The 11,662-nt window shown below is 35.6% G+C and overlaps 2 protein-coding genes across 4 annotated transcripts; one reads left to right on the top strand and one right to left on the bottom strand.

Annotated features, from left to right (window-relative positions):
- Nucleotides 1-4,672: 4,672 nt before the first annotated feature.
- ATPsynB (ATP synthase subunit b, mitochondrial) lies at nucleotides 4,673-6,498 on the bottom strand. Its single transcript, XM_090165032.1, has 6 exons — nucleotides 6,348-6,498; nucleotides 6,119-6,164; nucleotides 5,887-6,052; nucleotides 5,621-5,812; nucleotides 5,343-5,546; nucleotides 4,673-4,957 (listed from the first exon to the last, which is right to left on the bottom strand). The coding sequence occupies exons 1-6, from the start codon at nucleotides 6,379-6,381 to the stop codon at nucleotides 4,796-4,798; spliced, it is 804 nt and encodes a 267-aa protein (XP_090021158.1). The 5' UTR covers nucleotides 6,382-6,498; the 3' UTR covers nucleotides 4,673-4,795.
- A 334-nt stretch (nucleotides 6,499-6,832) lies between these two features.
- Nucleotides 6,833-10,745, top strand: LOC149958783 (innexin inx2-like). Of its 3 annotated transcripts, none has more exons than XM_090166179.1 (4): nucleotides 6,833-6,949; nucleotides 7,322-7,982; nucleotides 8,050-8,331; nucleotides 9,755-10,745. In XM_090166179.1, the coding sequence occupies exons 2-4, from the start codon at nucleotides 7,623-7,625 to the stop codon at nucleotides 10,202-10,204; spliced, it is 1,092 nt and encodes a 363-aa protein (XP_090022305.1). In that variant the 5' UTR covers nucleotides 6,833-6,949; nucleotides 7,322-7,622; the 3' UTR covers nucleotides 10,205-10,745. The 3 variants fall into 3 exon arrangements, with proteins under 3 accessions (XP_090022305.1, XP_090022307.1, XP_090022306.1); XM_090166181.1 differs by lacking the exon at nucleotides 6,833-6,949 and adding an exon at nucleotides 7,040-7,060; XM_090166180.1 differs by lacking the exon at nucleotides 6,833-6,949 and adding an exon at nucleotides 7,085-7,225.
- The last annotated feature ends 917 nt before the right edge of the window (nucleotides 10,746-11,662 follow it).

Here is an 11,662-nt window from a genome sequence, read left to right as displayed (position 1 = left end):
TCTATCTCTATGGTTGCCAAACGTCAGGTAAAAGTCAGGGAATTAAATTTTATCTTGACCTTTTTTGAAGGTAATTTTACTATAAATCTATGACAAATTCTATGATTATCATTTATTTCCTGGTAAGTTTGGCTAATTTTTTCAACATTGCAATAAGCCTTTAACTGCAATATAAGTTCCTTTAAATTTATTAACTTCTGATAAATGTAAAATATAAATTAAAAATTTTGGCTCAAAAATCTCTTAAAATGGTCAGGGAATTTTAATCTGAATATTTTGTGGCGATCCTGTTGTGATTCTTAGAATTACGTGTACTTGAGCAAAATTACTTAATAATCATAAATAAAGGAATTTATTACTAATATGCCTACTGAAAGTTGGTCAAGTTTCAAATTTTTGAGCGGCGGCACGTGTCCAATGTCATAATTGAGCGGAGCGAACGAGCGAAGCGAGTGAGTGGAGTTCTCACTGTGGTGACTTCAATGGGAAAGTTGGCTGTGTGTGTGTGTGTATGTGCGTGTGTCGCACTTGGGGGAGAAGAGAAAGGGACTCTGAACGAGACGGAGAAGAGAGAGGGCAATTCGCGGTAATGTCGGGAAGAGAGGGAGACCTTCGCCGCGAGAGAGGGGGGGGGGACAAGAAAAGAGAGGGGGACAGGATATAATTTAAGCGAAAAATAAAGAGTGCACTTATTATAAATTATAAAAAAGATTGGACTAATAAACTGCTTGTTTTTAAGTTGGTTCAATAAATACACTTCTTATTGCTTTTATGCTAATTACGTTTTATTATCAAGACATTATTTACAAACATTATTTATAATATTATTTAGGCATTCTACGGCTTCTATGGAAATACCATCGCCGCCAGATTCCTCCACCTCTACTATACGGTGACCACATTTCACCACTATTTCCCCGCTCATTAGGCTTTCAACTCTTCGACAACTCCGTAATTCACGATTATCGTAGCGCCCACGCTCCGCTCAAGTCTTTGTCGAGAATGCCGGCTCCGGGTTTTGAGACGTCCTAGTAACTAAGCTCCTCCCATCCGCATCCTTTATTTCTTAATAATTAAAAAAATATAAATTTGATATTTGGGTTGTTTTGGCTTTAAAAAATTTGTTTTCGAAACGCGGGTAGCTTTGTCCACTAGCCCCCGGGATGTTATTTAATTCTTAAAATTTTAGGGGTTCCGCGGTTTTTAGTGGGACTATTGTTTTCGTTGGAATTTTGTGAAGTGTCGTCGTCGTCGTCGTCGTCGCCGTTGCTGGCGTCCACATTTACAACACCTTCCATATCTTTTTAACGAAGAGACATAACAATGACGTATTCTCCAGGCATAATGAATAGGTTTTTCTCTATCTGCGCAACCAGGTTTCGCTGGTTAAAAGTAGTTAGCGGCGATTTATGAGCCCCTTTCATCCGACCCCCACTTAAAAACGTTTTTAAAAATACGCAGTCTTATAATTTTGGATCTGTTTGAGTTTTAAATTTCGATTATTTTTTAATCTTTATAAGTGCTATACCTCTACAGTGTGTGCAAGTTTCAACTCTGTAAATTAAACGGGGGGCGCTACATCTCCCCTTTTCCGATTTTGAGCGTTGATTTACGCACTCTAATTATTACCGAACTGACGAGGAGTGTACCCGAGGTGTTAATCACCGATTTTGTTGAAACTCGGGGGTATGTAGACCTTGGGGTAACATGAATTTTTACCAAGGGAAAAGTTACGCTGGGCTTCCGTTTTGCTATGGCAACCGAAAATGTTTTTGACCAATTTAAATGAAAAAATCTACATTTAAAAAAGCATGGGATTTTCTCGGTTTCATATTTCAACTAAAATGGTAAATTTGAACTATTTTGGGTGAAATTCATCAAGTTTGGGTAAACTTTATCCAAATTTGGTTAAAATTGAGAAAAGGACATCGCACTTCTTCTATGGGATTTGGCTTTCGACAGATTTTTTTCAAATTGAAACATGTTGTTGAGCTTGATCAAAGGAGCAAAATTGTCCATTGCCATTTTTCTCTAGCTCCTATAGTTTGTCCAATATCAGCGGTCAAAAGTAGATGAAACTTAGTATAGTCTATTTGTTAAAAGAATTCACGGCCCATCGGTTAGCGTTCTACGTTCGCGCGTCGCTAGTCCAGGCTCACTATCAATAGAGTTTTCTTGCCAAGATTCGGGATGCTCCCCAACAGACTTGGAAATAGTTAGTTTATTTTTATTGAGAGCCACTGGCCCAAGCGGGGGGGGGGGGGGGGGGGGATTAGGGGAAAAAATTTGAAATTAGGTAGGGAAAATAGGAAAATAAAAATTGGTTACGTTACTTACATAACATTTTTAACTTTAAAACAAGCAAGTATATTATAATATCACACAATCATTTGTAACGCTAGATCCCGTTCTCGTATAGGGTAGGAAAACAGAGTTTCAAAAACGGCGTACAAATCAATATGTTCCAGAAATTTCCGTAAAATGTTTAATAATTATTTTTTAATTAAATTGAGAGCCCCGGTGGCCCGCAACCCCCCGTTCGAATGATTTATTTTAAGAGCCCACTGATTTTTATTAAGAGCCATTGGCACCAGCGTCAATTTGCCAGAATGAATCATTCGAAAAATGATCGGTTATGGTGTGACTGTTTCTTTCCTATCAGCGAGTGTTGAATGTGGGATTTAAAGAAACGGTCAGGCTCGGACTGGCACCTAAAATCGGCTCGGGCATTGTAGAGACGCCGGCCCCTACTAGACGCTGGCTAGACGGCCCAGATCGGCCCACCAAGAATTGGCCCAGATCGGCCCACCAAGAATTTGCCCAGACCGGCCCATCGGGAATTTGCCCGATCTGCCCTATGGCCAGTCCGGGCCTGGAAACGGTTAATCAAATATATTCTGATTTCTTTTATGGTATGTTTTATTTTATTATAGCTCATAAAATATTGAATAATTAATAATTCCACGTACGAAAATTAATCGAATAATTATTTGTTAGAAAAGAAATAATGAATAATGAAGTATTGGTGTAAAAATCTTGGCAAGAAAACTCTATTGATAGTGAGCCCGAACTAGCGACGCGCGAACGTAGAATGCTAACCGATGGGCCGTGAATCTTTTAACAAATAAGCTATACTAACAAGGAGACATAACGAGGTGTTACACACCGATTTTGTTCAAACTAGGGGCATTGGTAGACCTTCATGTAACTTGAAAAATTCTAAATGAAAACTCCTAAAGGGAATTTATTCAATGGGCAACCGTTTTGCCATGGCAACGAAAAATGTTTTTGACAACAACAAATGGGAATTTTCTCATTGAAAATAACATGGGATTCTGAACGATTCCAAGGGTCCCCCTGTGAAACATTTTACAAAATTGAAAAAAAAAAAAATTAAAATACCAAAATTATAAAAGAATTGATAAAAATTGACGAAAAAAATCAAAATTGGTCACATTTTGATCAATTTTTTAAAACTTTTTCACAGAGAAATCGCTGAAAAACCCATGTTATTTTATGTTGTCAAAAACATTTTTCGTTGCCATGGCAAAACCGTTGCCCATTGAATAAATTCCCTTTTCCGGTTTTGAGCGTTGATTTACGCAGAGGACGAAAGTTCCCAAAAATCTCCCGGAGAAAGCGTTATTAATAGATTAGTTTCTATTGGATTTGAGATACGGGACCCAAACTTAGAATACAGATAAAGAAGCTGAAGTCTAACGCTATGCTTAACCCTTTTGACACGCGCCAAGGCTTAGACAAAATTAATTTTCTTCATAGTTCCTATTGGATTTGAGATACGGGGCTTAAACTTTGAATATAGGTAAAGGTGATTACGTTTGGCACTATGCTTAACCATATTAAGATTCGCCAAGGCTTATAGATCCTACACGAATTTTCTTCGTAGTTTGGATTGGATTTGAGATACGGGGCTCAAACTTTTAATACAGTTAAGAAGCTGAAGGGTTAGTTTGCGAATTTTCTTCGTAGTTCCTATTGGATATGAGATACGGAGCTCAAACTGGAATACAGATAAAGAAGCTTAACCCTTTTGACACGCGCCAAGGCTTAGAGAAAAATTAATTTTCCCTCATCGATGTGGAACTAATATTACGGCCTTGTCCGCCTAGTTTAATTTAATAGCGAAGGATTCCGCGGAAAATAATGGTTGAAAACCACTGATTACTAAACTAACATAATTTTGATTTCAAAGTAAAAATAATCTCTAGTTTTTCAGTTGAATTGCTCTTTTTTCAATAGATGTCGCTAGCGTCGAAATAAAAAAGGCGGTACTTAAAGGTACCGCTCGTGTTGATTGGATCGATGGTAAATTGGTCACTAATTACAGCAATTAGAAACAATATTTTTAAATTGGATATATAATTTAGTTAAAGCCCATTAAATAAGAGTATCAGTTGTCTAACTATAATACTCTACAATGGCTCTGTGATGATGTTGACATTCGACGATTTTAAATTTGAGCTTCCTTTGACATAAATAGATGGCACCACACTCCCCAATAAAGTCGCGTTTTTCGAAGAATCCGAATTGGAAAGATTCATAGCCATCTCTAATAACAGAGGTAGTTTCATAATACGGGTGGCAATGATAGAGGCAATGGTTGCTTTAAATAAAAACCAAATAGGAAAACACATTGAAAAACAACATCGGAAACGGACAAATTCTTAATTTATTTTATCCCATATTGAAATTGGCCAGTTACAGCAATCTGGAGGTTTTCTAATTCCAATCATATGTACATAAAAAGATTTCCTAATTTATTACCTTTGTAGTTCTAAGCCCTAGCAGCCAGTGTTTTCAAGTCAGAAATGCACTGTTTCAAAGCTTCGCTTTCCTGTTGAGTCGTAATGCTCTTCATGACATGCTCGCTAATCCAGTTAACCATATGGTTATGTTCTGTTTGTCGTTTAGCATTGGTAATCATAAGTTGATAGTCCTGCAAAACAAATAATAGTATTAATTTTAATAATAATCAGCTAGCTTAATACCCAAGTTACCAACGTAAGCCTAAATCAACAATTAACTTTTAATGGCCTTACTCCAGGGTAACGGATTATACTGCCTAGGACCGTGGTGGCAAGTCATTGATGCCACGCAAAACAAAAAGATCCCTACACTCCTTATTATGGTTAACCTCAACAAGTTTTTGATGGAAAGGGAAAAACTAAGAACTTAGTAAAAAACCTTTTAACCAGTGGACAGAGAACTTGCAAACTCAAAGCATAAAGAGTTTTGTTTTCGAAGTTTTTACCCAATGCCACAAGCCAGGATTGAGCTGATAGCAATGAAGCCACAACTTTACGAATGAACAAGGAACATACCAATCGTTTTTTGACTTCTTCGTAGGCAGTTACAAGCCTTTTTCTATACTCCGCTTCGAGTTGTAAAGCAATATTCTCTTTCTTGGCCTCAAATAAGACTACTTGACCCTCAGCTTGCCACTGGGATTTTTTTTCATCCTCAATTAATTTCTCAAAAGCAGAAACAGAGTGTTTTTGCGGTTCAGTCAATCCCGCCATATAGTCCTGCAAATGATAATTAAATCTTGCTTCAAACTGGCCTTTTTCAAATATTTAATTTAATTGAGTGAGATACTAACCTCGCTTTCCTTGTCAAGATAAGCAGCCACTTTGGGTCCGAACTTCTTAACAACGAACCAAATCATAATGAATAAAGATACACCATTCCAGAATTCGTGCTCAATAACAAATATTTCTTTGCTTAAAAGATAGGTTATAACACCAGATGCAAACACGTATGGCCCAGTAACTCCAGTTTTTTTGTAGAAAAACTATTATTGTAAAGAATTTATGTCATGAACATATAGAAAGCCTTTGGCTAATCCTATAACATGGGGATATTAACCTCAAAATATTCCTCGGGTACAAAACCCATTCGAACTTTGCCACCATATTCCGGCATTTTTGGTCGTGGAAAGTTAACCAAATCTCTCTCTGGGCCTTCCTTTTTGAGTGGAAAGTTATCGGGTAATGTTAATTTAGCCAGTGCTGAGCTAGAGGCAGTTGCCACTCTGCAATGCAACGTTATTATATCAGTGATCAATTAAGAGAAAATGTATAATAAATCGAAGTCCTACCTCAAACTATTTGTTGCTGAAGAAAATATTTTGAGGGTAGAAGAGCCTAATTATAGAAGTAATATTTAGTAACGCATACATTTTAACACTCCCTCTAAATCGGAATTACTATCATCAAATATGCCTGCAAAGGCTCTCAGGCCAAAATTTTACCAAGGCTTAAAGAGCACAATTATTGAGATTTAACCCATTAATTTTGAGTGTAAATAAATATAAACTCAAATTATACCCATTTTTAGAGCTGGAGAAAGTCGTGAAAGCATTTTAAGTTTTATTTCGTAACTTGAAACGCGTACGAAATCTAAGTATTACCACGATCGGATAAATAATTTCGACCTTCCCGACTTTGACCGGGCAGGAACACGAATTTAACGCCATCCGACGGAAGAAACTAGGAACCATTGAGTTGAGAATATAGTACTTCTAGGGCACAATTTATATGTGCTGTGGCTGGGGTTCTCATGTATGATCCTAAACAGTTATCATTAGTCGATGGCGTTACCTATCTTTCAAAGAAAATGAATTTTTTTAAATGTCGTCTGCTTATACTCGTTTCACGCTATTGGTAGATAGCGTAACTGGCTTAAATTATTATCACCGCTAACTTGCGATAGATGACGCCACCGGCTACTGATAACTGTTTTGATTCGTACATGTTTTCAAGAAAGTGCCCCCAGCCATAAATAAAAATGTTGGCTCTAGAAGTCCTATATTCCCAACTCAATGCTAGGAACCTCATTTGCGCCAATGTTGTTCTAAAATTAGAAATTACGCATTTACGTAAGGGAGTCGACGGCGCACATTTCATTGACAGTTTGTTTCGCGGGAATTGTAAGTTGGTTTAATCTTATTACAACATTTAAAACTTTCATTTTGAACATATTTCACGTTAACTTTATAATATATTGACTCTAAATTTCCTTTAAAGTATGATAGAATTCGGTAATATGTCACATGACGTGTCATTGTGTGGGTTTCCACAAAGGGTTAAAAAACGCTGATTAATTTGGATTAAGGGGGGGTCACCCCCCCCCTCCCGGTAAAGTCTAATTACTTTTCGGAAAGGGGGCGGATATAATGAGAGGAATAATTGCTAACCCCTATGATGTGGGTTAATTACATTGATAAGGGGAATCCGGTGGCGGTTCGTTATTTGAAACTGGAAAGGCATCTGCTTTTTAAAACCTTTTTTTTTCCTCATAGAACCTGTTCCTATGATTCTATATGTAGGATTGAGATCATCCATGCGATTCATTCCCACTAAATAAACATCCTGTTAAAGGATTGGAGCAAACGTGAGAAGGCAGGTGTCTAAAGTAAGCCAAGCATGTCCAATGCTGAAGGACGCAATCACAAAAACGTTTAATTGGTCTACTCTACAATCGGGTTTACGGTATACGATACCATTATGACAAAGCATTTCGCGATGAGCTTGACCCACATGAGTAAATGAACAAAAAAATCAATTTAATAATCTTCAAAAGTATCAATTCCCACCGATAAAATGTACAAATTATTGGAATCGCTTAAAGGGTGCCTTAAAAGGAACGATATCATTGTGGATAATAGCATTTTCCGGCTACATTACAAAGTTACGACGGCTATTCTAATAGCGTGCAGCATTTTAGTTACTGCCAAACAGTTTATTGGAGACCCAATTGACTGTATTGTGCACAAAGATACCTTGGATAGCAAGTTATTGGATACGTTCTGCTGGATTCACACGACATTTAGTATTGAGGAAGCTTGGACGCTAAATGTTGGAGAAGATGTACCGTACCCTGGAGTTAAGAAAACTGAAAAAAAGGATACCAAAGTCTTCCACGCGTATTATCAATGGGTCTGTTTCACACTATTTTTCCAGGTAATTTCTTAATTACATTATTTTGTTTCACATTTTATCCTCATAAATATTTCTCGTTACATTTCAGGCAATCTTGTTTTACATTCCCCATTATTTTTGGAAAGCTATCGAAGGAGGCCGTATACGTCACTTAGTTATGAACCTCAACTTGCCAATAATAGATCCCCAAGCTCGTGAAACGAATAAAAGGCTACTGGCGGATTATTTAGCTAGTAACATGAATAATTCCAGCTCAGTATATTTTTATGGTTACATTGTGGCAGAGTTTCTCAATTTGATAAACGTTATCGGACAAATGTTTCTAATGGACAAGTTTCTTGGTGGACATTTTACAACTTATGGCATTGATGTAAGTTAAATATACGTCCAGCTTTGGTCACTTTTAGTTAAGATCATTATGCAAAGTGAACGAAGAACGAGTAAAGAAAGACCATCAAATTGATGAGAAAACTGCTTTTAGCAAAACAATTATGGCTGATAGAAAACTAATTGTGTTTCTGTCTTTTTTCCCAAAAATATGATTTTGAATGTTAATGAACACGCGCCGACCATTTTTTAATTGTTTCGACAAAACTAGATGTGATAATATATTATTTTCTCTCCAAAAATATGATTTTGAATGCTAACGGACTCACGACAGAAATGGTTAAACAAACTGGTTTATTTTACGGATGATTTTTGGCTTTTGAGGGTAAATACCAATTTTTATGGGATATTTTGGTACTCGAATTGAGGAACTCTAGTTAAATTTCAAGTTTGAATTGTCTTTGCTTTCTGGGTCTTAGAGCTTCAATTCCTAGAGGCGTTTAAAATTAAATATTTGTACTTCGGAGATAATATTGATTAAATGGCACCTTTTCCAAAATATTGCTGTTAAAATTTAGTTCCTGCCACAAAAAAATGATACGTTTATTAAAATTGTGGCCGGAACTAAATTTAAATAACCATATTTTGAAATGTTACCATTTAATCAATATTACCTCCGAAGTACAATTATTTTATTTTAAACACCTTTAGAAATTGAAGCTCTAAGACCCAGAAAGCAAAATAATTCAAATTTGAAATTTATCTAGAGTTCCTGAATCAGAGTACCAAAATATCCCATAAAATATTGTATTTCCCCTCAAAAACAAAAATCATCCGTAAAATTAACCTAATTTTTTAACCATTTCCTCCACTAGTCTGTTAGCATTCAAAATCATATTTTTGGAGAGAGAAAAATATATAATCACATGTAGTTTTGTCCACGTTAAAATCATATTTTTGGGAAAAAGGGCCGAAAGGTTGTCGCCCTACCGCCCCTGCCATAAAAAACCTTATTCCGCGCACACCCCCCCCCCCCCATTTTGTTGGTCTTTCTTTTAACAGGGTTGCCACACATCAGGGAAAAGTCAGGGAATTTAAGAATGGACCTAAAAAGTCAGGAAATGAAATTTTATCTTGGCACTTTTTTAAGGTTATTTTCCAGATCTATGACAAATTCTATGATTATCATTTATTTCCTTGAAAGTTTGGCTAATTTTTTCAACATTGCAATAACCTTTTTACTGAAATATAAGTTCATTAAAATTTATTAACTTCTGATAAAAGTCAAATATAAAATAAAAATTTGGCCTTAAAAAGTCTGGTAAAATCTCTTAAAATGGTCAGGGAAAACTGGGAATAGTCAGGGAATTTGAATCTCAAAATTTTGTGGCAGCCCTGTTTAAGATTTTCTAACTTTGGTAAGATAATTCTTGAATAAATGTACTAAAATGGTAAAAATTTAACAGGTGGTTTCATTTACCGAATGGGACAGTGCCCTACGTTATGATCCTATGATCCGCATCTTTCCAAGAATGACAAAATGTATGTTTCATTTCTTTGGACCATCAGGCGATATTAAAAAGATAGACAGTCTTTGCATCTTGCCAGTTAACATAATTAATGAAAAAATATACGTTTTCCTATGGTTTTGGTTCATTTTCTTGGCACTATTGACAGTCGGTGTTTGCCTCTACAGAGTATGCTACGTTTTACTACCTCCTTTAAGACTATTATCCCTGTATTCAAGAGCCCGTCTTGCCAACAAAACTCATTTGAGAATTATCACAAATAGATGCAAATTAAGCGATTGGCTAGTTATTTATCTGCTCTCTAAGAATATGGACTCCGTTCACTATCGAGAAGTTGTTGGTGAGGTTGCTAAGCTACTAAAGACACGAAAGTCTAGTAACGTTTGAGATATTTAATTTTAACAAAGCTAAGATAACTCAGAAGGTCACAAATCTCATATTTTTATAATACTATTTTCATAAAGTAACATTCTAACATTTAGTGATATTTAGTCCAGTCAAAGAAAGGCTTTAACTCGTTTTGCGTTTATCTATATATTTTGGATTTTGTGTTAATAAAAATTAACATTCCATATTATTTTGGTTAAAAAAAAACAAACACTTATTTATTTTGAATATTTTTTAAAAATTTTAGTATTAACTTATGCCAAAGGTTTTAGAGATTAGTATTTTTTTCAGCTTACATTTCTATTTTAATAATAAAATTTTATAAGTGAGCTCAATTAACAAAAAATAAAAATTAATTACTAAACTAACAGTATTTCAAATACTGTAGCCAGAGTGTAATTTAAAGTGCATTTATTTAATATTTCCAAACGTTATTCCAAAAATCAATAATGTTGACCACTACGGGCTTCCAAAGATTTCTGTGCCTTAAGAATTTAACTTTCCCATTGCTATAATACGAAATGCGATAACATATTTTGTACAATTTAGAGAAAATGGATTTTAAATTTTTAAGACCGTTTTAAAGATTTTTACTATAGTTTTTTCTTGTAAGAAGCTCTTTACAATTTTGTAACTTTTGAATAAAATTTTTGTACTAAAGTCAATTATTTAATACACATTTTAAGTTTTCATAGCTTGCAGACATCCTTTAGCAAATTTAAATTATAATGTCAATGTGTTTAGTTAATTAACAAATTAATAGTTTAAATATAAATTGAATTTTATGGTTACAAATTAAGCTGGGTTCACTTCATTAAATATCGTACAGATTTTTGGTGTATAAGGCGCATTTATTTCTGTCAAAACAGTTTAGCTTTTTGTACATTTTTCACTTTATGGCCGTTTATGAAAAGGAAACAAAAATTTTCATCATTTCTTTAGTGAAGTTATCTACAAAGCCGCAAAGGTCGACTTATGCAGAACCCCGGGATTAAAACCAAAGGAAAATAATTATTAAAACTATTAAACATTTTAGTGTCAAATCTTTCAAAATCCTGTACAGTGTCTACATTCGCCCTCACTAAGACTACTGTTCCAGCATTTGGTCCCCCCACCTGGTCAAAGACATTGAGAAGCTGGAAAGGGTGCAAAGAAAGGCCACGAAGCTAGTTTCAGGGTTCAGAACCTTACCATATGATGAAAGATTAAAAAGGTTGGGTCTTCTGTCCCTTAAGGACAGACGTCTTCGCGCCGACTTAGTTGACACCTTCAAAATAATTTATGGCCTGTATGATGTTACAGCAGTTGACTTCTTCGACATCAAGTGGGAGGGCCGAAAGGCTCCCACAATCCGTAAAAAGTGGTGCAACGGAGTAGCTAGGCGGGTTTTCTTCACTCAACGGGTTGTTACATTTTGGAATGATCTCCCGGCTGCCGTTAAGACCAAATCCTCCGCAT

This window comes from Leiobunum rupestre, chromosome 2, assembly GCF_980474605.1.
Source record: "Leiobunum rupestre chromosome 2, qqLeiRupe1.1.hap1, whole genome shotgun sequence".
NCBI lineage: Eukaryota > Metazoa > Arthropoda > Arachnida > Opiliones > Sclerosomatidae > Leiobunum > Leiobunum rupestre.
This window is presented reverse-complemented; position numbering and strand designations above follow the sequence as displayed.

What these genes read in the sequence shown, in the direction of transcription:
- ATPsynB (XM_090165032.1), bottom strand. Translation starts at nt 6,381, where the DNA reads ATGCTTTCACGACTTTCTCCAGCTCTAAAAATGG. An exon ending in TCAGCAACAAATAGTTTGAG is followed by an intron (nt 6,053 to 6,118) that starts GTAGGACTTCGA and finishes GTTGCATTGCAG; the next exon opens with AGTGGCAACTGCCTCTAGCT. An exon ending in AAGAAGTCAAAAAACGATTG is followed by an intron (nt 4,958 to 5,342) that starts GTATGTTCCTTG and finishes TTTGTTTTGCAG; the next exon opens with GACTATCAACTTATGATTAC.
- LOC149958783 (XM_090166179.1), top strand. Translation starts at nt 7,623, where the DNA reads ATGTACAAATTATTGGAATCGCTTAAAGGGTGCCTTAAAAGGAACGAT. An exon ending in GTTTCACACTATTTTTCCAG is followed by an intron (nt 7,983 to 8,049) that starts GTAATTTCTTAA and finishes GTTACATTTCAG; the next exon opens with GCAATCTTGTTTTACATTCC. An exon ending in TTACAACTTATGGCATTGAT is followed by an intron (nt 8,332 to 9,754) that starts GTAAGTTAAATA and finishes AAAATTTAACAG; the next exon opens with GTGGTTTCATTTACCGAATG.